The sequence below is a fragment of the Stylophora pistillata genome, chromosome 2 (genome assembly GCF_964205215.1).
Source record: "Stylophora pistillata chromosome 2, jaStyPist1.2, whole genome shotgun sequence".
NCBI lineage: Eukaryota > Metazoa > Cnidaria > Anthozoa > Scleractinia > Pocilloporidae > Stylophora > Stylophora pistillata.
In genome coordinates this window covers 5,437,526-5,463,949 of record NC_142520.1, presented here as the reverse complement: position 1 = coordinate 5,463,949, position 26,424 = coordinate 5,437,526, and the positions used below count along the sequence as shown (strand labels likewise).

At 37.1% G+C, this 26,424-nt stretch overlaps 1 protein-coding gene and 1 pseudogene across 1 annotated transcript; both read left to right on the top strand.

Annotated features, from left to right (window-relative positions):
* The first annotated feature begins 522 nt into the window (after positions 1 to 522).
* LOC111319996 (adhesion G protein-coupled receptor L4-like) lies at positions 523 to 26,424 on the top strand. The gene is made up of 19 exons (XM_088750973.1): positions 523 to 712; positions 13,612 to 13,644; positions 14,029 to 14,352; positions 16,073 to 16,143; positions 17,308 to 17,491; positions 17,732 to 17,836; positions 18,448 to 18,535; positions 18,630 to 18,720; positions 19,264 to 19,313; positions 19,529 to 19,658; positions 20,791 to 20,918; positions 22,300 to 22,402; positions 22,673 to 22,823; positions 23,432 to 23,513; positions 24,046 to 24,112; positions 24,328 to 24,410; positions 25,158 to 25,278; positions 25,800 to 25,841; positions 25,933 to 26,424. Exons 1-19 carry the CDS (start codon positions 664 to 666, stop codon positions 26,068 to 26,070), a joined length of 2,040 nt encoding a protein of 679 aa, XP_088607099.1. The 5' UTR covers positions 523 to 663; the 3' UTR covers positions 26,071 to 26,424.
* On the top strand, positions 7,901 to 10,577 carry LOC111320505 (uncharacterized; annotated as a pseudogene).

Sequence of the window (26,424 nt, the reverse complement as noted above, 5' to 3'; positions counted from 1 at the left end):
AAAGAAGGACCGTCTGCAAGCACACAAAGTTTAAAATCAGGATTACATCGCGTTGAGCGCACGAAATTTCCGGAGTTGTATAAATTTTCATTATTTTACGGGAGGGGAGGGGGAGATGCCATCTAGTCGTATTTTGAGCTTTTCGATTTTTCGGAGAAAGTAAAGCCCGATGTATTATCATTGCTATTAGGAGCATTTATGGCAATTTCTAATCAAACTAATATTATCGACACAAGCTTGATTGTTAAGATTATAAATATCATCACAATTATTTATTCCATTCAATTTTAATGAGCATTTTCTCGAGAGCGTTTCTTTTTTCTGGGACTATCTTGGGACCACGATGCTTCATCCTTTAGTTGTTCCGCTCTTAAATGAAAAATCATTGATAATTTAATGGGTCACTAATGATATACCGTATTTAAAATGTTAAGTAATGTATTGTATGCTAAATCGTCGAGTACCTACGAGAAAATTGTAGAGCAGGTGACAACCAGTAGTATAACCGGGATGACATGTGAATAAAAACACACTGGATGAATCACAAGCTCCTCGAGTGAATGAATATTTTCATCATATTGATTCATTGTGAGTGGATCAATTGAGACAAGTTTCACCTATTGACAGTCTTTACTTCGAGTGCAACCAGGAGGGATAATCAAAATGCTATCTGGTTTGGTGAGCACATTTCATGCTGCGACGTTCATTCTAGGTGAGTAACGTCATACGCTCGTCAAAATTATCATCAGAGGCAACTTGCCTTGACTACTAGCTAACTTGAAGTTTGTTAATCATTTGTTGGAATGTCAAAGAAAAACCAAGAAAGAGGTCTCTACTTTCTTAATACCTTTGTCAATTTTTTTCAACTACATAGTAAAACCGAACTCTTAATTTAAAACTCATTTAACTTTATTTTAAATAAATTAAATATGCAGATGTTAGGAAAATTGATGTCTTTATGGATCAGTAATGCCCTTAAAAAGAAGTCGAGGGCGAAAGGCAGTGTTAAAATATTTGAAAAACCGATGACAATTGTTTTAATGATGATGATCAAAGGGGAAATGCTACCAACTGGAACTTGCGACAGTTTATCAGAAACATCTCTGCAAAGAAAAAAATTGAAATGTGCTTTGTCTTGGCGACTTTTTTCTAACTGAAGAGCGATCAGCGTATACAAGAATTTGTATAAGAGAATGCAACGCCATCTTGATATCCCCTTAAGGTGTACTCAGTTGATCGCCTTTCAATTTGAAACACGAGATTGCATACTTAATAGAGATAAGAAAATCAACATACGAACAATTTGAAAAAAAAATTCGTTCACTTAATACAATAACAATACACTGAAAAAGAGCGCTCTGAACTACATCAACCAGATGTTTAGGGCCGTGATTCAAAACGTCAGCTACAAAATTTAAACCTAAGAAAGAAAGGTACAGCATGACGGTGCTTTAGGTCAAAATAATTTCCTCAAGATTATTGCCAAAAAAAAAGTAATAGAAGCAGGATCCTATTTCGGATGACAATAAAAGCAACCAAGAAGCTGTTTGCTTTAGATCAGTCCCCTATTTAAATACGTCAAGCTTCACAATTATAAAAATGCTGATTAAATGCCAAGATGGCGAACATCTTGGATGTAAATAAAATATTGAAATTTGCGCAAACTATGTCATCGACGCCTCAGCTTTTTTTCACGTTATTAGTTTAACGCTATTTTTTCACTATAAGAGCTTGGTACAAGAAAGAGATAGAATAAAGAATTATAATTCTAGGATACATGCTCGAGAGCGGAAGTCTCGATTTACTTTCAGGTATTACGTCTATTCTCATGAGTAAAGAGGCAATTGATACTGAATAATCTTTTGTTTCTGAGACAAAAGTGTTAAAAACATGTTTATCATACTGGGACCATAGGCTTCGCTTTAGTTCAGGGTAGCTCCAACTAAAATCTCTGAGACGAACAACTCATTCCACCGCTGCATAAGTTTAAAATTACTGTTTCTGCTTGCTATGTTAACTGTAAGCTTTATCAACCAATTACTCTTTTTTATCCACAACTATCATCTTTTCTTGTATATTTATTGTGTTCGACTTAGCGGGAACGCAAACTACCCGTGTTGCTTCTTTCTGGATGCTGTGCAGCTTAAGGGTTTTGGCGCCATCTTAGACTCGCTGACCACTAACCTCAATTTCATACGAAAGCTTTCAGTCCCCGCGCGCTGACTAAATCAGTTACTTGTTGTGGATAGTGACTGTAAAAAAACTAGTATCGAGAAATTTCTAGAAAGTTGAGTCATCCTAAGTTGCTTATATGAACTTCTGTGGAACTTTTTAGAACATTGTATCAAATCATGTAGTTATGATGTATTAATTAATTAACTAACTACCCTCCGTAGAGAGCAAATAATGCCATAGACGAGTACAAATATCACTCGGTCTTGGTACTCCAGAGAACCGGTTAGACAGGTTTTTTCGCATCGCGCAAGCGAAGAATTGGGTTGAAATAACGGACAATTTAAATTATATTTCTGACGAAGAAGAGTCGGAATGGCTGGAAAATATAGATCCGAGTTTATTAGATGAATCGAACGAAGAAAAAAAGCTAGACGACCAGGAAATTTCTTCATTCATTGAAGAAAATAGAAACTGCAACACGACAACGCGCCAATTCCGCTCCGCCTCGCATAGTTCTGTCACGCACTCTCCGTAAATAAATATCCGCGAAATTCGCCCGATATCAATTCTCGTTGTTTGTATTTTGACGAGCCCGTAGGGCGAGTCAGAATACGGCACAATTTGTAAAAATACTCAGCGATAATATACAACAAAACGTCTGATAAGATAATAATTTGAATATATCAACAAAGTTGAAATGGTAATTTGGCCACCGTTACGGTTATAAAAGCTGACGTTTCGAGCGTTAGCCCTTCGTCGGAGCGAATAGACGAATTGTCAGTTGCGTATGCTTTTAAAGGCAGAAAATGGAGCTACGTTATTGCTGGGAACATGGCAACGAGAAAAACACGAATAAATTAGTGGAATGAAAAGCGTTCTTTAATACCTGTGGGATTTAGACTGCCGGTTTGAAAGATGAGCTTTTGTTCAAGAGTTTTACGGCTTTCCGTACTACATAAGGGCAAGGAAAGACCGCCGATTGCCTTGTGTTGCTTAGAATGATTAGGTCAATTAAAATGTCTAGCGACTGGTTTCGATGTGTCCTTGTCATTCCTCTCCACGTCGCGAAGGTGTTTTCGGAATCGGTCACCTAGTCTTCTGCCTGTTTCGCCGATGTAAATCTTTTTGCAATAAGTGCAAGTTATGCAATAGATTACTTTGGCGGAGGTGCGCGTGGAGTGATCGGTGATCTTAATGGATCGTTTGGGTCCCGATATTCTGTTGTGAACGAAAGGACACGTTTTGCATCGCGCACGAGTGCATTTAAAAGTGCCTGGTTGGTCATTAGTCTGAAAAGAACTTCTGACCAAAATATTGCCTATGTTTTTGTCGCGTTTGAATGAAATGAGCGGAGGCTGCGAAAAGATAGTGCTTGTCTCTGGATCGTTTTGAAGTAATTTAAAGTTTTTAAGAATGATGGATTTAACTGAGTGGTTGTGAGGGTGAAACGCGAGAGTGAATGGAATGCGGTCGGAATCTTCCTTTTGTGACGTTTTTAGTGCTGAATGTCGATCAATAAGTTGGGCGCGGTGGTAACGCGCTTGAACGACAGAATCAGGGTAACCACGTTTATCGGAAAACTGGCACAGAATGGGACCTAGCTATGCCAATATTTTTGTAGGTTTTGTCGAACACTAATTTGTCAGCCAATACAACGGCTCCATACCTGAACTCTACGGTCGCTACATCGACGACTGTATCGGCGCCACCTCCTCTACCGGAGAGGAGCTGACTGAATTCATAACCGCAGTCAATTCTTTTCACCCGCTGTGAAATATACCTGGGAAATTCCTGACAATTCTTTATCCTTTTTAGACATCAAAGTTTCAATTGAAGGCAACGGTTTATGCACTGGTGTGTATTACAAACCTACAGACTCGCATAATTACTTGTTATATTCGTCTTCACATCCATCTCACGTTAAGAATTCCATTCCTTTTTCTCAGTTTCTAAGACTTCGTCGTTTATGTAGTGATGACTCTGATTTCCACCACAAATCAGAGTCAATGTGCCAGTTTTTTCGATAAGTAACGCATTGCGTGCTAAATCGCCGAGTCACTACGAGAGAAATTTAAACCGGGTGATATTATAACTGGGATGACATGTGCATGAAACCTTCTGGATTATTCGTAGAAGCCCTGAGTGAATATATATATATATATATATATATATATATATATATATATATATATATATATATGTTATATATAACCAAAATAGCGGAATGAGATCATCATCTACTAAAAAGTGCTCAATAGCGGGGCTAGAGCCATGGAAGCTGTAACATGGAAAGCATAATTTACCAGGTAGAGGTCACCACAGAAACCGCAAAAGAAACGTACATTGGTATCTGTAACATCGCTTTTAAAATGCGTTACACGAACCACTTGTGTTCATTCCGAAACGAACTTTACAGGCATGCTACTGAACTTAGCAAATATATATGGAGTCTTAAAGATAAGGACACTAAGTTTAATATTAAGTGGCGCAAGGTGAAACAAGGTAGTTCGTATTCCAAAGTAGCTAAAAGATGCAGTTTGTGTTTGTGGGGAAAATATTTTATCATTTTTAAACCGCAGATGACAAGTTTAAACAAAAGAAATGAGCTGACATCAGGTTGCAGACATGTCAGGAAATTCCTGTTAAAGAACCTAACGTTACGATAGCGCGTGCAGTATGTTGCGCGCGCATGTACACATTGTTCTGTCTTTTAAATTTCGGTGGATTGTAACCGTTATTTCTGGCAGTTGCCTGACGATTGCTTCGCAAGAGGCATGAAACTCAGAGTTGCAGTAAAAGTTCAAGTAACCTAAATCTTGAGGCATAATTATATTTATATATATATATATATATATATATATATATAGGAAGTCTGCAAGTCGATTTTCGCGTGGAACAGTGCTCAATACGTTGAAGCAGAGCAGAATAAATATTATGAGAGGAAAAAAGGACGTAACTACATTTCCCGACAAGCCTGTTTCGTGAATCGCTTCACTCCTCAGGGGTTTAATGAAAGAATATTCATGTGACTATCGTTTATATATTAGGAAAATTTGCATAATGCGCGGTAAACTTAAAAACTTTAAAGTTCAGTTGTTGCGTAGCAACGCTTTGTTTCTGTGTCGGCATGAAGATACGAGTTCGTTACGCTTATTTAGTGATGAGAGGTCGGGTCGGTAAATTATCAGGAATTTTTCTTTTAGGCAGAGGTTGCATCTTTTATTGGAGCTGTTGTAGGGAGAGTTAGATGATAAGATGCGCCATGAGATAGAATAGTCAATGTTGTCGTTCTTGAGTGTCCAGATGTGTTTGCTAAGTTCGGTAGAGTTTTGTGCTTGGCGTGGCGGAATGATGCGGTGTGATTTCTGTGTCTTGTTTTGAAGTCGGTTTCTGTGAGTCCGATGTATGTTTCAGAGGTGTTGTTGTCGTTTCGTGTGACGGTGGCTTGATAAACGACTGAGGATTGAAGGCAGTTACCATTGAGCGGGCAATTGTTCTTTTGTCGGCAGTTGCATGTTTTGTTGGTTTCCGTGCCGTCTTTGTTGTCTTTCGTGTAAGGTGAGTGGGACGAGTGTAAGATGCGCTTGTTGTGGTTGTCGATGACCTGTTTGGTGTTGTTCATACAGCTGTAACTGATTTTGATGGTGTTGCGGTTAAATATTTTGCGGAGGCTGTGGTCCTTAGTGAAATGTTTGTCGATTAGGCTGAGGAATTTGTGTCCGATATTGGTGCTGACGTTCTTGCTGAATGGAGGGTTGTACATCATAACCCACGCTAAGAAATCAACGCTCATACACAAGCAGCAGCCCTGGCAAAAGAAAGGAGAAACGACATTTGACGTCACGATGGGCAGCTACGACGGCGCCGAAACGTGCGAGCTAGTAGGAAGTTTCCTTCTTTCACAGCTACAAGACCTCAACATCAACGTAGGACTCTACAGAGACGACGGACTAGCCACCACCAACACCACGCCGAGAGACACCGAAAACATAAAGAAGGAAATTTGCCGCATCTTCAACCGCAACGGACTACGTATCACCATCGAAGCAAACAAAAAGATTATCAGCTTCCTAGACGTCACTCTCAACCTAAACAACAGCAACTACCAGCCCTACACAAAGCCTAACACCACACTACAGTACCTACACCGCGAGAGCAATCATCCACCGATCACCACAAAGAACATACCTGCCAACATCAACAAACGACTTTCATCCCTTTCATCAGACAAAGCTTCATTCGACAAAACCGCCCCCGCGTACCAAAAAGCACTTGACGAAGGCGGATACCAATACACCCTTCACTACGAACCCACCACGACTGCAAAACGCAAAAACAGGCAGTGAAGCAACATCCTCTGGTACAACCCTCCATTCAGCAAGAACGTCAGCACCAATATCGGACACAAATTCCTCAGCCTAATCGACAAACATTTCACTAAGGACCACAGCCTCCGCAAAATATTTAACCGCAACACCATCAAAATCAGTTACAGCTGTATGAACAACACCAAACAGGTCATCGACAACCACAACAAGCGCATCTTACACTCGTCCCACTCACCTTACACGAAAGACAACAAAGACGGCACGGAAACCAACAAAACATGCAACTGCCGACAAAAGAACAATTGCCCGCTCAATGGTAACTGCCTTCAATCCTCAGTCGTTTATCAAGCCACCGTCACACGAAACGACAACAACACCTCTGAAACATACATCGGACTCACAGAAACCGACTTCAAAACAAGACACAGAAATCACACCGCATCATTCCGCCACGCCAAGCACAAAAACTCTACCGAACTTAGCAAACACATCTGGACACTCAAGAACGACAACATTGACTATTCTATCTCATGGCGCATCTTATCATCTAACTCTCCCTACAACAGCTCCAATAAAAGATGCAACCTCTGCCTAAAAGAAAAATTCCTGATAATTTACCGACCCGACCTCTCATCACTAAATAAGCGTAACGAACTCGTATCTTCATGCCGACACAGAAACAAAGCGTTGCACGCCGGGCCAGCGCGCGTCACAAAGCAGCATTGCCGTGTTTTCAAAAATGGCGGCAGAATTCGGAATTTCCGAGAGAAGACTGGGGATGAGTAAGGTTTGGTAAAGCTGAAGGGTCCTCCCGCCTTCTGAGGAAACTGTGTTGCGTCATTCATAAGAGAATGAGGTAGCTTGTTCCATTAGCTTTCAGGAGATACCAAACATGTCATGGTTTCGCTATCGAAGGACGTATTTTCTGCGAGTGACTTCCTTGGTCTAATGGCGTAGATTTGCTCGACACTACAAAGCTAAGTTTTTGGCTCCGATAGAATTTTACAGTTTTCCAAACAACAGCATTTGAAAGGTATATTTTACATCTTTGAGACCTAGAGAAGAATCGTATCGTTTTTGTTTTACTGAATTTTGGCTTATATGTGAATACCCGGGCTAAACGCATAACAGTGTCTTATGCATTGCACTAGGTGAACTGTTAGCATTATGCCACACACTAAGAACACTCGATTCGATGTTAGTGCCTGTATGAAGGCCCGAAAGGAAGCGAGGCAGGCAGCAGTAGAACAGTGTAGAAGTTTGAAGGCAGAGCTTAGCTCAAACACGAGAAAAATTAATAGACTAAAATCAAAGTTTAGTTAATTAAGGTCAGTCAGTGAGGACTTTCATATAGTTATTGAGTTATATTAGCTTAGTTAACTGATACATGTAGGTATACATTGATAGATTACATTTAGTTATTTAGGTAGCTATAGTTATTTTGTTGTGATATATAATAATGATTATTTTAAGTTAATTAGTTTTTAAAGTAGTTAACTTGAAGATATTAGCATTGAACAAGCTACTCTGTTAGTTTGAGATTAAAGAAAGTTTACTTTTCTTTTCATGTTTTGAAATACTTCTGATTTATTCATCATTTCTGGAAAATGCTACACCTATAAATAGCCACCTTTGACAGTTTATTTATTAATTGCTGTTAGCTTTTGTTTTACTTGTGGAATGAACATTTTGGAAGTGAATGATTAATTTAATTTTTGTTACCCAAAGGTTAGTGATTCAGGGGAAATATTGAGAGAATTGACTCATGAAACTCAAAATGTTCAGGTTGGTAGAATAGTCCTTACTATGAGATGATTTTCTCACTGCCATATAGAAAAAGGAGGTAATGAGGTATTTTTCTTTGAAGTTACAACCAGTTAACACTGATATTAGTTCACGAATAAGATCCCCAACTATTTTGGTGGATGGGAAATCAAATATGCCACCTAGAACAGCATCAAAAAGACGGCAGGAAACAGTGAAAACTGCTTGCCAAAACCATGGAGGATCCGGGAATAGCCTGACACCAGCCTTTGATGTGATGTTTGACACCTTAGCAAAAAGATGTAAAGTAGATATAATGACACATTATGTTTTAAGTCAGAAAATGCTAACAAAGAAGGTAGTCTCAGCTGTATTTAAGAAAAATTCAATAGCTTTTGAAAGCTGACCAGAAAATGTAAAGAGGAACATTGCAGTTTTCTATGGCAGTGGTGTAATGGGTAAGCGAAAATAAAAGTATTTAAGACTTGCATTATCAATGAAAAAAAGTCAAACTATGGGAAACAGGATGTCAGCTATTACTGCGATGCCAAACTGCCCTATTCCAAAATTGATGCCTTATAACAAGCTTGTCAAAGAAATCAACCAAATCAGCATTGAAAATGTGTACAAATTAGAAGAACAGTTTCAAGGTGTTATGGGAGATGAAACAACAACAGGTTGCTTTCGAAAGTTAATTGAGTATTTGCCACGCTTAGCAAAATTTTACCTCCGAAAAGGCAGAAAGGAAACCCTTCAGTGGTTTGGCAAGACTGAAGGTACTTTTTTGTTTGCAGTTGGTGGGGATGGCTGCCCATTTGGGAAGAATGAGAGTGCTTGTTCCTTTCTAAGTTTTATTAATGTTGGTAAGAGGGTTGCATCAAGCAATGACAACTTTATTATTTTTGGGGGTAATTGTGAAGAAACTTTGCCAGTTGTACGCAAGTACTGTCAGTTGTTGTGCAAAGAAATTAGTGAGATAGAGAAAAAATTCTTTGAAATTGAGGGCTTCCATGTATCCTTCAAATGTGCAGAATTGCTAAATGACATGAAGATGTTGGCTATGCTGGGGGGTGAACTGCCCAATAGTGCAAGATTTTTCTCAACTTTTGCAGATGTTTCAAAAGACAACTGTTAGTAGTGAAATGGCTTAGTAGTGAAAATGATTCTCACCAACAAAGAAAAACAGTTCTGATTTTTGCATACCTTGAACTGAGACTAAGGGATTGTGTTTTAATCTTCAGTAGGTTTGATATTACTGTTGACCAGCTTACAGAACTGAGCATCAGTGCTCGTGACTATTATAGGGTGAATGAATTGTTTCTCTCTACCTCTGTAAATCCTACTGTGTTGACAATTGGACACATTGTTCCTGCTCACACTAAAGAGCTACATGAGAAATATGGGCAGGGGCTTGGTCTTGTAACAATGGAAGGGAGGAAGGCAAAACATATTGCGTTCAAAAAACTAAGTGAAAACACATTTTATAAAAGATGTTGGTACGAGATTTTCAAACATGAGTTTGTTATGTTAGTGGCTTCCTGAACAAGGGTTCAACCTGACTACATACAAGCAGACTGCTTTATACATCCCAGACAGGGTGTTTTCTGACGCAAGGTCTTGCTACTGCAATCAAGAAAAGCTAGTCCCACTGATGAAAAATGTACATTCTGTGGTGATCCAATTATGAAATTTATCCAACAGAGTGTTGAGCAGGGAAAAGCTTTGCCACAGCTGTTAGGTGACACTAGGACATTAAAAAAATGAGAAATACTTGTCACATGTAGGACTAGTAGTGGACTTGCAGAGTAGTAGGCCAAATGTGGCTCAAATGTGTTGTGGAAAACACTTATTTATTTGTTTATTTGGAGTGGCTTTCAATTTAGTGTTGTGAAGCAAAAACCAAACTAATCACTTAGCCATTAGACTACTCAGCCAATCTTAAACCATAGAGAAACCAAAGTTATTGGTTGTTGCAGGCATTAGGGAGGTATCAGGCATTTTGAGTACAATGAAAGTTGTTTGCTTTTGACACTTGGATGAAAACTTTTTGAGTAAACACACATTTATTTATTTGTGATGACTCATAATGTTCCCTCTCATAATTATTTTAAAGAAATGTGCCAAAAGTTGTAACAGATAACACATAAAGTGCATTGTGTTGTGGGAAACATGTACATGTTTAAATACATTATCAACATACATTTATTTCTTCATGATGACCCATAAATGTACACTTTTTTAAACTTGCTGAAAAATATTGGGTCATAAGTTGTGGCAGATTACTCATTAAATTATAAATTTAAAACTCAAGCAATAAACTGTCAGTCTATTAGTTTTTATACAACAGTCTACTTCAACTCTCAAAAAATATATCCATATGCAGTTGTAAACTTGTACTAGCATTTAATTACAACATATGACCCTTTCCTCGAGTAAGACAAGGTAAATGGCTTTTGAGCACTTACAACCATCCTTGCCTTTCCTATCCTGGGACCCTGAAATGTCTGAAAAATATTCCAGGATTGCTTCTCGGTTGACGTCGCAAAGTCGAGATATATCTCTAACCTGTCGATTCTCTTCAGTGTAAATAATGATATCCAGGATCTGCTTTCCGAATGGGTGACACCGTAAGTGGACCTTGCCTTCTTTACCGTATGAAGAAGAAAAGCGAATATTTGCACTGGCAAATCCCTTGTAACTAGGACAGTCCAAGGATTATGGGCTTTATTCCGCGAACTTAGTCGCCTATGCAACTTTTTCAGCAAGATGGTCATAATTCTCCCCTACAATTATCGACCCAACATTGATGACCGAATTTCGCATTCTTTCGATGGAATTCTGATTATTTCGATGCTTCTCCAATAATCTCATTAGGTTTTCCTCAACTTTGTTTTCAAACAGGAGAAAGTTATCAACATCATCACGCAGAGGCCGTAAAATCTTCTTGGCTTCATTTATAATTTTTACATTGGCCGCCATTTTTAACTTGAATCTCACATTAATACCGCTGGCTGAACAAGGAGATACAGCAGGCGCCTAAATGCACTTTTGAGACGCGCGCTGGCCCGGCGTGTTGCTACGCAACAACTGAACTTTAAAGTTTTTAAGTTTACCGCGCATTATGCAAATTTTCCTAATATATAAACGATAGTCACATGAATATTCTTTCATTAAACCCCTGAAGAGTGAAGCGATTCACGAAACAGGCTTGTCGGGAAATGTAGTTACGTCCTTTTTTCCTCTCATAATATTTATATATATATATATATATATATATATATATATATATATATATATATATATATATATTCAACTTATTAATACGTTTTGAGCGGATCAATTGAGATGGGTTTCATAATCATTTAAAAAGTATTTATTTCGAGCGAGACCCAAAGGGATGAGCAGAATGTTACATGGTTTGGCAAGCCCATTTTATGTAGCGACGTTCCTTCTCAATGAGTATTAGCATACGCTGATCAAAACTGTCATTATTTTGAGTTTGTTAATCACTTAGTGGAACGTCAAATAAAACAACAAAAACAGGTTTTTAGTTTCTTATTACCTCGGTCAAATTCTGTCACTTATTGACAAACGCTACACTCTTAATTTGAAACTCCTTCAACTAAAAAATGAAATATGCAAATATTTTAGGAACATTTGTTTTTTATGGATCAGTACTGCCCTTAAACGTCAATTGATGGCAAAGACAGAGTCAAAATATTCGAAAAAACGTCGACTTTTTTTCCTATGTTCTTGATCAAAGCGGACATACTATTGAAGCGGATTTCGCAGTTTGCAACCAAAAAAAAAATAATGTAACGAGTGTTTGTTGTTGCAACTCATTTTTTAGGTAATACTGATTTGTCTCTACAGGAGTTAATTGGTATAAGAGGATACAAAGCCACCTTAGTGTCGTTTAAAATGGTACTCGTTTGCTCGTCCTTATCTTTCCCGAGACGAGAGAGGGTCTTCAGGTTATGGCTTCGAAAGGTTAGATTTTTTAAGGCGACGCGCTCATTTTGAAACGTGCAATTTAAAAATTGAATATAAAATGTTCATAGAAATAAAAAAATCAACATGCGAACTATATGATGAAAACAAAAAAATAGTTTTAGAAGCAGTCGATATAATTTTTTTGCTCGCTTTTTAGAATAACAATAAATTGAAGAATAGCGCTGTGAACTGCATCAACCAGATGTTTAGCTCCGAGCTTTAAAACGTCAACTACAAAATATAAAACTTAAATTACGGTACGGTGCGTTAGGTAGAAAGAATTTCCTCATGGTGATTAGAAAAAAAGGCATAGAACAACATTTCCTTTTCGCATGGAAATAAAGCGACGGATGAGCCCTATGCTTACAATCAATCCGACATTTAAATACGCGAGGCTTGGTGGAATTTTAAGTCTAATTGAATCCAAGATGGCGGGCCTCTTGGATGTAATCAAGAAATGAAATATGCGCAAACTATACGATCTACGCATCAGCTATTTCTTCATGCCATCATCTGGATCCTCTTTTTTGCTAAAAGCGTTTCTTCCAAAAACAGATAAAAACCAAGAATTGTGATTCTAGGATTTATGCTCAAAGTCTTGATATAGATATTTTCAAGTATAACGTATATTCTTATAAGTAAAAGAGGTAATTGATATTCAATGTTAACTATAGTATATCAAACCGGAAAAACTGGCCCTACGATACTTCAGCAAAGCTCTAAATAAAGTCCCTGAGAAGAACGACTCGTTCGATCATTCCATAAGTTTAACACCAACTGTTTCTACATAGCTTGCTATCTGCAGGCTTTATAAGCCGATGATTTTTTCTATTCTTTTATTTATTTATTTATTTTTTGGTAGCTATCATCATTATAGCTGTTACTACTATTATTATCATCGTTGTGACATTTATTGCGTTCGACTTAACGAGAATGTATACTATCCGTGTTGCTTCTTTCTGGGAGCTGTGCAATTTCAGGGTCTGGGTACCATCTTCAAATGGCTGACCATTAGTATCGATTTCATAAAAAAAGCTTTCAATCCCGTGCGCTGGCTGAATGAAGTCCCGGAATTTTATTCACTTCGATCTTGATGCAATGGGAGGACTTGTAGATAAATTATGACCATTTAAGTATACCAAATAAATTACTACGAATCAGAAATGTGCGCCACGCAGTCATCAGATATTCGTAGGTTTAATTGTATCCTGAATTTTCGTACGCTGAGACAAAATTTCCATTCCTACATAAGCTAGATCGATGGCTCTTTAGCAATCAATGATTATTATTAGCTGTTATTATATCCCTTTCTTTTAAAGTGACAGTTGCTTTTTCCTTTCTTATCCTGCAGTTATGCAAAGCGGCTGGACAACATCAGAACGAAGTAAGTTCTTCATTTATCAGCTAATTTGAAAAAAAAAGATTAATAGATAAGCAATATCTCCAAATAGTTCATGCAGTTGTTATATTGGGAGGTTCCCCAGCATTTAGATTTAATTCGAACAGCGCCATACATATTTGATTACTTCTCTTCCCAATGTTATCGTCCCCAGAATCAGTGCGCAATACTGAAAAACGCTCCTCAATGCTGACCTATCTAAAGCGAACGGAATTCTTGCCATCTGTCTTTTCAAAAATTACTCTGAATTAGTAGCACTTCAAAACACGCTTTCTCTGTCGAACCTCTTTAAGGTAATATTATCAAATCTGTGAACTATTCATCCACTTTTTTTTCGCTGAGCTTTTATTAATTTTGATTTTATTGTAGATGATGGGTGTAAAACTGCGTCGTTTTTGAAGCAAAGCGACTGTGAGGATGAGGAATGCAGAGATCAACTAATGGATAAATGGTACAAGATAAAATGTGTTCCAATTTCCTTTGGCGTTAACAGATTTTCCTGCTCTAGATGGTGTCATAAATTTAACTCATCCTTTGGTACAATATCGCCATCGATCAATCTTTGCTTAAAAACTTTTCGAAAAGCTTCTACGAATAAGATGAAAGAATCGCATAACACAGGAAACCGTATTTTTGATGTAATACATTGCAGATCGTTTTTGTTTATCATCAGATTGCAGTCCGGGCCTCAAAGTACGTATCTTCCTCTATTATCATTGTTATCGGGATCGTTTTGTCTTGCATGATTTCACAATTCCTTCATGCTTTTTCATTCTGCCATAGTGCTGGAAAAGTAAAAGAAACTATCTTTAGCATGAGTATAACTGTTTAGTGTTGCCAATTTTGTACTACTAGCTAACTTGAAGTTTGTTTTGAAATTTGTTGGAATGTCAAAGAAAAACCAAGAAAGAGGTCTCTACTTTCTTAATACCTTTGTAAATTTTTTCAACTACATAGTAAAACCGAACTCTTAATTTAAAACTTATTTAACTTTTTTTAAATAAATTAAATATGCAGATGTTAGGAAAATTGGTGTCTTTATGGATCAGTAATGCCCTAAAAAAGAAATCGAGGGCGAAAGGCAGCGTTAAAATATTTGAAAAACCGGCAATTCCAAGGGTCAGTACTGCTTGCATTGTAGGTTTCTGCCCAATGTCTACGTGTTGCTCAAACGCTTAGAGATAAGCAGTGAATTTTGAAACTGAGTAGACGAACCTCTTTAACCTCTCCATGATACAGTAGGAATTTCTTTCATTATATAACATTTTCCTGTTAATATAACATATAATATGTTACGCGGGTAAACTTTTAGAGGATGGGTAGCTTGCAGACCAAACTGAAGAGAGGGTTGTCGGAACAGCAACTAGAATATTTATTCTAAATATGAATGTAGTTTCTACGAAGTAAAACTCCACAACAGCACATAATTTGATAAACTTACAGGGCATCCGCCAACTGCACTTAACTTGATAAACTCACACGGCATCCACCAACTTAAAACTCATTTCACAAAAATTGAACACAGTATTATCACTACAAACAATGGATGTTCACTAAATCTTCCCAAAGTCGAATTAGAATTTGGACGGAGAAGTTTTGCTTTTCAAGGGGCTCTAGTTTACAACACTTTACCTCGGCATTTAAGAAGTTTAAATTCAAGGTTTCTTTTTGAGAGTAATTTAAGAGTCTTTTTCAATAGTATCCAGCTAACTCATAACTCTTTTAAATCTTGTAAGTTAATGTAAATCTTACATACCTTAGAGTCATTTATTTATTTATTTTTAATTATTGAGGACAGGACCTTTTGATAACAGTTCTTTCTATTAAGATAGGTTATCCTGTATAAATATTCGCGTTATTATTATTATTATTATTATTATTATTATTATTATTAACTTCGATAGAACGCCGCTTCCGTCACACTTGACCAAGCATGACTAACGTCAAACTCTCTTCGCTTGTGAAAACTAGTTCAGAACTTCGCTTGGACTCGCCTACCTTTCTACTTACACATTAAAATTCTACAACTTTGTAAATAGTCTAATTATAGAAAGAATACAAAATATACTGCTTAAGAAACGCTTATGCAAGACTATGACCATGACTACGAACTATGAACTTTTCTCTAGTTACGCAATACAGTTTTTCGTAACAAACGTCAAAAGTTTTATAAAAAAAAAATGGAATTTTACCCTTTTTCATATGCGGAAGATTTACCAGTCGTTCCAGCCCAACTAACCAATAGCGCGTCGGTAAGATATTTGGCAGATTGTCGTCTATAAGACTCCTTATTTCTAAATAAGTTTTACACTGCTGTCTGGATGATGGAATGTAGATGAAGGGTTCTATAGCACGTAACCATGACAATGTAAGCCATTTTCTTTTTTGTTGAAAGACCAAGACTCTTTTGTAGGCACCTTCACGATGCAATCCCCATCAAATGAAGAAGAAAATAATCCACAGGAGGAGATGGAAACCCTCCAGGTAGATGATAAAAACTGGGGTGTAGCTTAAGGTTACCGTTCACCTTCAGGGGTGTCTCGCGTGTAAGCGATGTAGCGCGTCCGGTTCAAACTGTAGATATCTAAACCCCTATATCAAATTAAAGCTTAGAGGACTGACTATCAGACTATACCAGAAATTTTGAACAACGCGAGTTTTGTTTTTCGCTTCTTTAATGTGTTCCTCCGTTTTCGGGGCCAAAGCGCTAAAAAAGTTGCCCGCGATTTGCCATATTCAATTTCAGTGAAAAGTTACAGAACATTTTTGAAATAGGATTAAAAACATGTGCAGTGATCGTACAAAAATCGCTCTTGAAAAAAGTTATTTAAAAATAAAAAAAACTCGGAGACACGTTTTTGTTCTTGATATGCAAAACTAGCTACTGTCAAAATTTGAGAGCAATCGAACGAATTCCCTTTGACTTGCAATTGTAGCTCTTAAAAAGTGATTTGGGCGCTCGCATTTAGAAGTACTGAAAAATTCGACAACTCCTTTTGTTCAAAGATTTTGGTATAGGCTGATAGCCAGTCCTACAAGCTTTAATTTGATATGGGGTTTAGATATCTACAGTTTAAACCGGACGCGCTACATCGCTTGCACGCGAGACACCTCTGAAGGTGCACGACAACCTTAATTAACATTGTTTTCTTTCAAATAAAATTTGTTAAATAGTTTTTGTTGTTTTTGTTTTGATTTTGTTGTTGTCGCTATTATTATTATTATTATTGTTAGTACCATTATTATTATCATTATTATTTTATCCACTGGTCAGTGATGGGTTGGCTACAAATGTAGCCTACTTATTTGTGTCTTACATGGTGAGCTGGCTAGTTTTTCTTTTTTGTTTTCTTCCATGTTTTATTGTTTGTCCATATTTTGACTGCTCCTCTCTTTTTTTCTTTGGCCTAACGCGACATACCTTAAGATGACTAAGAAACACCTTTGGTCTGTTAGTTCATCTAGTCAACGTCCTGAAAAGTAATCTAGTATTCAGTGCTTCTCAATATTCCTGAAATCCAGCAAACGAGAAATCATACACCCCTACTACGGACTCGACTTATTTTATCTATTTATCTTTTAAATAAGTAACAATTGAGTAACTGGAGTTAGCTTCTAATCTACCTAATTTTACCTCTTTTCATCAAGGATGCGAAAAAGCAGTTAAATTCCTCAATCCAAAGTATATGGTCCCGTTACACAAATTCTTCAGAGAGTCAAAAATTGGAGGATACCTTTTTTGCTGCGTTTATCTTTGAAGACTTTATAGGGAGGAAAGCCAGAAAACATCAGAACTTCACAAATCCTGAGCTTATCGTCGGTGAAGATCTGGGTAAGTGGAGGACAGTTTCCTTCATTATGCGAGCAAGCACCATTATTTTACACCGGCTGAAAAAACCTAATTTCTTCTTTAATGATCGAAAGCATGCACAATTCTAAAATTAGGGAAATTACAAACACGCAAAATCTTTAGTTGGACAAATGCAACGTGGTGAATCAATTCATGCAGGTCAGAGCCCATTCTGGGCTACAACATCTTTTTTTTTTTATTTTGTTATCGACATGTATTTAGAGTTTCGAGTCAGACACAATGTCTTCCAGAAAGGAGACGACTTCCTGTTTAATGTTAGCAACAGGGAGAACTTTATTAATATTCCCTTCGCTAATCTGGATCGAGGTAAGTACCCTTGTTTGTTTTAAATATTTGCTTTTATGACGATTGCCTGTAATCTCCTGCCCAACTCATTAGTGGTTCAGATAAGTTTTGTAAGTTTACAGTAGATACCTGATCATTATAAGCACCAACATGGCGTCCCCATAGTGAGCTCTGTAGATATGTCAGACACTGGCCAATAACTCATCAGCGGAAAACTTTACAGACCTGAAACTTGAAAAAAAATTCATTTATCCATGTTATAATTATAGATCACTCTATTGGCGTTAGGCATTCAAAAGATTCGATTTCAGATCTCGATTTGGTGACGGTGACAACCACCAATATGCATGTAGCTAACACTTAGTACTATGGACAGTGAGGTGTCGTTTCCTTTTTCCGTTTCTCCTTAGTGGGAGTCGGTCTCCGTTTTTAATTTTTGTTGAGTCTCCCTCTTTTACGAAAAAACGTTATGTTTTTTGAAAAAAACTTCGATACAATGCTTTTCCACGATTTCCCTGACTATGATGACACTAGTGCCCTGAGTATTTATAAACCATGGTCGTTTCTAAAACAGTTACATCGTGAAATTTTGAAAACCAAAATTAATGCAGTTCTTTTTCCTTTTCAAAAAGGCTCAGTAGTACTTGGACTTGCATACAACAAACTCTCCGAGTTTTTCTCAAACTATTCAGCTAACTCTCAGAGAGGCAACAAAACAAGGTACGCATGTTAATTTTTTTTTGTTTGAAAATGAAGATGAATAGAAAAATTATTTTGCTTTTTTGCGATCGTCCAATTTTTTTTTCTATTTCAGAATACTTGACAGTATAATTATGTCCGCTGTAGTAGACCCTCAGCCTGAAGATTTGTTAGAAAACGTCACATTGGTGTTTAAGAACATAAGGGTATCTATGCCTCTCTCACTCGTTTTTTGTATGCTATTTTCTTAACTTAGCCGGTGTTTACTTATTATTTCAAGTTCTTTGTTTTCTTTTATTCTCAGTTTTGTTTTGTTTTAGTTTTTTTTTTTTTGTCATGAAAGGGGACACCAACAGTTGATTCATCCTTCTATGATTGAACAAGATGTCATCTTTTACCGCAATTCAAACTGACATTTGATGACTAATCCATAAATTGAAGACTACGTAAGACCTGATTAGTAAATCGGCATTACATCCCTTTAAGCTCCGCTCCAAATATCGTTACCTTAGACCCATCACAAAGGGGAGATTTTCAGACTCCGGTGACTCTCCTCGATATTATACAGGATACTTGCTGAGTTTTAACTATTAAACAAATTAAAAGACGAAAAGTCGTTCAAGGAGTGGTCCCAAAGACATTGATGCAGAGGGTCATCATCTTGCTTGGAGGGTTATGCATTGATATTTTTTAGCTACGACGCCTTAATAATTATTGAATTACGACACTTAACCATTCCTTTCCCTTAGGTGGATAAAAAAAAGAGAACATGTGTATTCTGGAGCTTCTCTGAAGACAAGTAAGCAGCATAGTTATGAAAATTTTATTAACGACGTGAATTATCACAGTTTTCAATAGGAACCCGAATTGTCTGGATGGAATTGAAGTCAAAAGTTTCAGAAAACAGTTGAGTTAGTAGAGTAAATTGAGCTTTGTTTTAGGTAGAGGGCGTAGGGGGTTGTGATAGAATAAGTAGTTTTGAGTTCTTCTTCCTCCTGTCTTTCTTATTCAAAGCTTTGGGAATTGGTCAAGTAAAGGATGTCAAACAAAGATGATATCCGTTCACCATACAGAATGTGTCTGCAATCACTTAACCCACTTCGCTGTGCTCGTGGATTTCACCGACAATGGTGCTGAAGGGAAGGTGAGTATATGTGTATATAAATGCAGACAGTACTGTTTATATATAGTTCAAATCCCGCTCAGGGCAAATTTTCTTTTCAAACATTTATTCTATTTAGGTATGATTATTTGTGGTGTACAGGGTCAGGGTTTCCCTCGTATACAGAATTTGTTTAATTGAAATCAGCCTGTATCCGTCATTGGATCCTCCTTTGTCTTCCGCTAAGTTGACTTCGGTCGTGTATCTTTAATAGATCCTTAGTTGGGTTTCAGATGGGGTTATAGGCTTCCCCTACCCTGTCACCTTGAAAATTAAGTTTCCCGGGAGACCACGTCTCCGATCACGTAAATCACATCTTCGATTGCCATGTTGCCAGCATGGTTGTCCTGATAGTGTAGTGGCCATCACACCTGACTAGTAATAGGGGGACGTGGGTTCAAACCCCGCTCAGGGCAAATTTTCTTTTCAAACATTTATTCTATTTATATATATATATATATATATATATATTAGTTGAAGAATCAAAAAAGACGCATCGATTCTCTGTTACTCTAAGCTTCGCGCCGAAGCGCTCGTCAGAAGATTCGGTCTGACGAGCGCTTCGGCGCGAAACTCAGAGTAACAGAGAATCGATGCGTCCTCTTTGATTCTTCAACTAATGTATACCCAGCTCTGCTAACGCAGCATTGAGCACTTTATGCCAAGGTAGGCTCTACCCTCACATTTATATATATACATATTCATATATCACCAATTATTACGCTGGAATGCTCCTTATCAGTTATCAAAGTGCTCAATAGCTGGACTAGAGCAGTAAATAATATTATCAGCAACGAATTGGGTTATTTGGTCCAAGACATTTAATTGCTACTCAGAGTTTCATGCTCCATCAGGAGCAATCATCAAGCAACTGATGCCTGATGATTGCTCCTGATGGAGCATGAAACTCTGAGTAGCAATTAAATGTCTTGGACCAAATAAAACAATTCGTTGCTGATAATATTATATATATAAATATCTATATATTTTTTTCAATTAAATCATTTGAATCTACAAAAGGAACATTGAGTCATAACCGGTACCGCATCTGTATATATTTATTGTAATAGGCAACATTTTCTTTGGTCAATTAAAATAATTATGACCTTTTCAGTCTTTCAACCAGAATAAAACTCGTTCGTCAGATGAACATGACAAAATACTGACAATCCTCACTCGAGTAGGGATGGCTTTATCTCTCACTGGAGTCGTACTTACAGCTATCAGCTATCTTCAGTTCACGTGAGTACATTCAGTAAACACTGATGTCTAACTGAATTCTGGGAGATTGCCTCTATTTAATCAGTTATCAGATTAGTTTTGAGGCTCAGAACGGATTTCTCGCACCTGGTAAAGAAAGTAGGTGTTTTTAGATGATCTTTCATTAAAAATCTCTCCAGGGAGTTAAAATAGCTTTAAAAAGATTTTTAATGTATTTCCTCGCTATTTGTTAACTTATATATATATATAATAACAAGTTAAAAGGCCTCGAGCCAACAGTGACGCCGCGCCAGAAGGATACAAAAGGATTCACAGTCCAAACCTCGATAAATGGTGGGAAAAATATTGTAGTACACGAGGACAGACAACTTCGAGCTAAGAAAGACATATACTCAAATAAAAGTCTAAGAAAGTTTAATAAAATACGTTTCGGTCCGAGACCTTCATCAGTTGTAATACAATGACTTACAAATTCCTTAAATAGATTTATATAGGGCGTGATGACACGTATAAACAAACAAAGTAATTACTACGCGAAAAATTATCACAATTAAAAAGAAATGGAAAAATTGTCGAATCCACTAAAAATGTTAAGGAACCAGTGTTGACTTGAAAGGCGAGAGTTGTACTAAAATTCCCAATTAACGTTGAGACTGGGACCTTTGATGCCCGCCCATTTTGAAAAAACTCTCCGCATTAATTATAGTTTATTCTTTTTTGGTGTGAAATTCAGGCGCTTATTCAAGCCGAAGGGTACCAGAGAGAACAACAAATCACAACTAAAATGATGAGCTTCGCCTTCGGGCGAAGCTCATCATTTTAGTTGTGATTTGAGCACTGTCGCATGGCAACATGCCTACACTTGGTCCCACAAGACTAGCACCCAGGCAATGGTTTATTCCAGAGCTTGGCCCAGTGTCTGCACTGCACTGACGAGACCCACATAGGTCGAAACAGTGTGCACCCTGTCTGCAGTATATATATATATATATATATATATATATATATATATATATATATATATATATATATATATATATAGATAGATAGATAGATAGATAAAGTGTGACTTGATTTTCGTAGAACAGTGCTCAATACATAGAAGTAGAGCGAAGTATATATTGTGGGAGGAAAAAGACAAGTAAACTACAAGTTCATCCCTACAAGCCTGTTTCGTGGTCGCCCACTCATCAGGGGATTTCCTGATGAGTGGGCGACCACGAAACAGGCTTGTAGGGATGAACTTGTAGTTTACTTGTCTTTTTCCTCCCACAATATATATAGATAGATAGATAGATAGAAAGATAGACAGATAGATTGTGCCAACGTATTCATCCCTTCATTTGCTTGATGATTTGCCATTGTATTTCTGATGGTCTCTTTTGCAATTTATTACCTGCAGAGACAGACATTCACCTTTGTGTCACATACGGGTTAGTCTGACTTCCTGCATTGGAGCAGGACATATCATCTTTTTTGCTGGAATTGACTCCACTGGAAACAAGGTGCTCTTTTTAATTATTACTTCTTGTTGTTTATTTAGTTGTTTTTGTTGTTCTTGTGCTTGTTTATTAGTTTATTCATTTTTTATTAGTTCAGCCTCTTGTCATTGTGACTGATTGATTTAAAGACTGGTAGAACAAGGGATTCTTTTTTCTTGTTTGTTTGTTTGCATTTTTTCGATTTTGTAGTTTTCCTTGTTCGTTCGGTTTTAGTTTGTTCTTGTTTCGCTTTGTTTTTCGGATTATTTTTTTAGGATTATCTATTCATTGCAGGCTGCTTGCGTAACTGTGGCTACTTTCATGCAGTATTTCCTGATGGCTTCTTTCTGCTGGATGCTTGTCGAGGGCATTTATATCTACTTATTTGTTGTAAAGGTGTACCACCTCCCCGATAAAATCTATCGTTATCATGGCTTTTGCTGGGGTAAGGCTCACTACCAGTCAAAAATGGGATTGGACTAACAGAATATAATTAGCAGAATATCTTGATTCTCATTAGCTAAATACCAAGGAAGAGTAGGTTTCAGAGTGGATAAAGAGGTTAAAGAGTGCAAAAGATAGTTGCCATGAAAATACCGGTGACAATTTCTTCAAATTACCATATTTTTTACGTCTTTAAATGAACTGGTATGCTTTTTGAAAACCATTGGATTCTCATGATGTGCATCTAAATGAGGTGTGCGGTATTTCCGGACATGGTTAAACCTGGTTTTATGCAGAATGTCACCGGCGTAGGTCTAATTGGCTAAAACACGAAGCTATTTTGTGATTCAAACAATTTTAGTAACTTCATACCCACGAAAAAAAAAGGGTTTCAAGGGTATAGAATATAAAAATCAGATCGAATATTCATATTTTCACATATTAACATAAGGGCGTCAGTTTATTCAAATCCTCAACCTGTACAGTCTTTAGCGTGGGCAAATGTAATAGCCCTAGGTCTCGATTACTGTTGCTGTCTTGTCATACTTAAAGCAGTAGCTTTTAATTACTAATTTAAAATGGCTTTTTCAATTGTGTGTTTTGCTTCAGGTCTGCCTGCAATCATAGTTGCTGCATCTCTGGGCATTACTGCAGAAAAAGATGGAATAGAAACTTTTATCAGTGATACAAAGTATGTTTGAGGTTTGATAGTTTTCTTATTTTATCAACTGCTTCGAAAATGGTGAGAGCCTGGAAATGTGAACCTAAAAAAAAAAAAAAAAGAAGGGGAGGGGTGGAGTAAGAAGGGGGTCAAAGACGAAAAAAAGACATTAGTGCCCTGGTGTCACCCTCCCCTTTACCTACCTACAATTATTGGTAAACCATTATCAAGGACTCATGGAAGACGAGAACAGATACGTTTTGCGAAACTTGTTATCAGCAGCTCCCAGCCTTCTAAACTAGCCTTTGCTCCACCATTTTCACCAGGCACCCCCTTCTTTCAAGCTGTGGATCGGTCTCTCCATGTGCTAGACCCAGACTTAGACTTAATAAGTTATCATCCAGAGCAATGTTTTGCAAAGCAATATAAAGGCATTATGCTGCCTTATCCTTTGATTTTTATTTCAAATCCTGACATGAAATACCCACTAATTCCTTTATTTAACGAACAAAACAAAATTGAAAGCTGGAACTCTTGTGCCTTTTATTTTTCTAATTCTAAGATGCTGGATGTCCTCCTCTAACAATATTATCTGGATGTTTGTTTCCTTTGTTGGACTAATCGCAATTGTAAGTTTCCAGAGATTGAAATTTTTCAATGAATATGAACTTAGTCATCTACATACATTTGTTTCAACTTTGATTTCAATTTAATTTTCTCAAAGAGTCTTTTAAAGTGTTCTTTCAAAAACTTACAACCGAAGCTATTGCGACCAAAATATCAGATAATTCCTTGTTGCCTTTTCCTATTTCTCCTCCTTTTTCTTCCTTTCAATTTCCTAAAGATGAACATGGTGATCCTTGTGCGAGTTATCAAAGAAATGACCACAATCCAACAGGTGAAGGATAACCAGACTAAGCAGATCAGGTGGGCTGATAATAGCTGTTTCTCCCTGTAATACCTCCATAATATTAAACATTCTAGTGGAGAGGTTATACTTCATTATACTTCAAATAATTTCGCATAATGGCTTGGTGTATATATATATATATATATATATATATATATATATATATATATATATATATATATATATGGCAGAATAATGCGATACCATCGCATTATACAGGTCTGCAGGGATGTATATGTAGTTGTTTTTTTTCCAACTACCACACATTATACCCACTCTACTATTTGTAAAACTTTGACTTTCCTGAAACAGTGCTCAATACATAGAAGTAGAGCGGTGTATATATTGTGAGGGGTAAAAGACAAATAAACTACAAGTTCATCCCCACAAGCCTGTTTCAAGTCGGAATAGCCGATGTTGTTGTCTTTAAGTGTCCAGATGTGTTTACTGGGTTCGGTAGAGTTGCGGTGCTTTGCATGTCGAAACGATGAGGTGTCGTTGTTGTAGCGGGTCTTGAATTCGTTTGCAGTGAGTACGATGTATATAACAACATATATATATATATATAACTGCATATATATATATATATATATATATATATATATATATATATATATATATATCTATAACAACCTCCAAACTGCTTCTTGAGTCCCTCCCAACATTATTTCCCAGGTATTTATAGCCTTCAAATTAAACTTAGATTTTTAGTCTTCCCTGGTTTCCCCTAGAGAAAGATTGAGCATTCATTTGGTCTCTTGCAGGCTAGGCATTCGTGCATGCGTCGTGTTAGCTCCGTTGTTGGGTGTCACGTGGCTCATTGGCTTTCTTTTGCCACTACACATCTCCTTCTCCTACATTTTTGTAATCCTCAACTCTACTCAGGTAAAGTGTTATTAAGTTTTAAAGCAGTTTGATGTTCACTGGATTGGATTAGGGCGCAATTCTAAAACGACAAGAGTCAGAAACACTTAAAAGTGTCTCCATATCTGAGGATGACTCAGACTCACTTTCAGGCACCAGACCTACCCTTCCATACCGAGAAAATTATCTCAGACGTCCTTTCGCACCTTTATTTTTATCTTCAAAGCATTAGCTATGCTTAACAATAATAATGGGGTCACCATTAATCTATTACATCTGACGGATAAAGATGTATGCTGAAAAATAACCCTTACGCGAGTGGAGGATCGAAGATGGAAAGAAAAAATAGAAGATCTCTGGCTGAGTTGTTAGGACACAACCCTACATTCATGACAAAAAAAAAAATTAATGCTTTTGGTTGCTACCATTCAATAAAAACGACAATGACGTTTAAAGTCTTTTTTATCTGTGCAAATATATGTTTATTTGTTTGTTTATAAACTGATAAGGTTAAATCTCTAATGCTTTCTTTTTTTTTTAAGGGACTCTCTATTTTCTTTTTCCACTGCTTGAGAAACAGTGAGGTATATATGAATTCTGATTCTTACTGATATATATTCAGAAGAACTGGTAACAAAGACGGGTGCCTCTAGTTTCCTTATACTTCCTTTCTAGATAAAAGAGCGTTTCAAACGAAGATTCCAAAGAATCCACTCAAGTGCATTGAACCATAGGCAAGCTGACAACACAAAGAACTCTCAGACCCGTCAGAGTCACGCTAACGCTGGGATTCCTCAGGAGGATCGAGAGTAGACTTTGAACTTCTATCTTCCCCTTGAATTTGGAAAATACTGTATGCATTTATAACCAGCTTCACTTATGCTGCTTAAGTTGTAGCTTAAGGGTTCTATCGCAAATTGCAACTGTATTTATGCTTTTTTGCCCAGCTTCCGGGTAACTTCCTTAACCACGGATTTAGGTCATATGATCAAATGGAATAATTTCTTAGAATCAAGTTGTCAGAGAGGACCGCTTTAAAATATCTCCTGATTAAATATTTCATCTGGAATCAGTCAGTTTCCGTTTGAATCAATCTTGGGGCAACTGATATTGATAGTAAGAAAAAAAGTTTGCGGTATACTTCAAATAAAGACATAATGAAAACTT

Coding starts and splice junctions, on each gene's coding strand:
- LOC111319996 (XM_088750973.1), top strand. CDS start 664: ATGCTATCTGGTTTGGTGAGCACATTTCATGCTGCGACGTTCATTCTA. Junction 13,645..14,028: donor CTGGACAACATCAGAACGAA/GTAAGTTCTTCA, acceptor ATTTTATTGTAG/ATGATGGGTGTAAAACTGCG. Junction 22,403..22,672: donor TTGACTCCACTGGAAACAAG/GTGCTCTTTTTA, acceptor TATTCATTGCAG/GCTGCTTGCGTAACTGTGGC.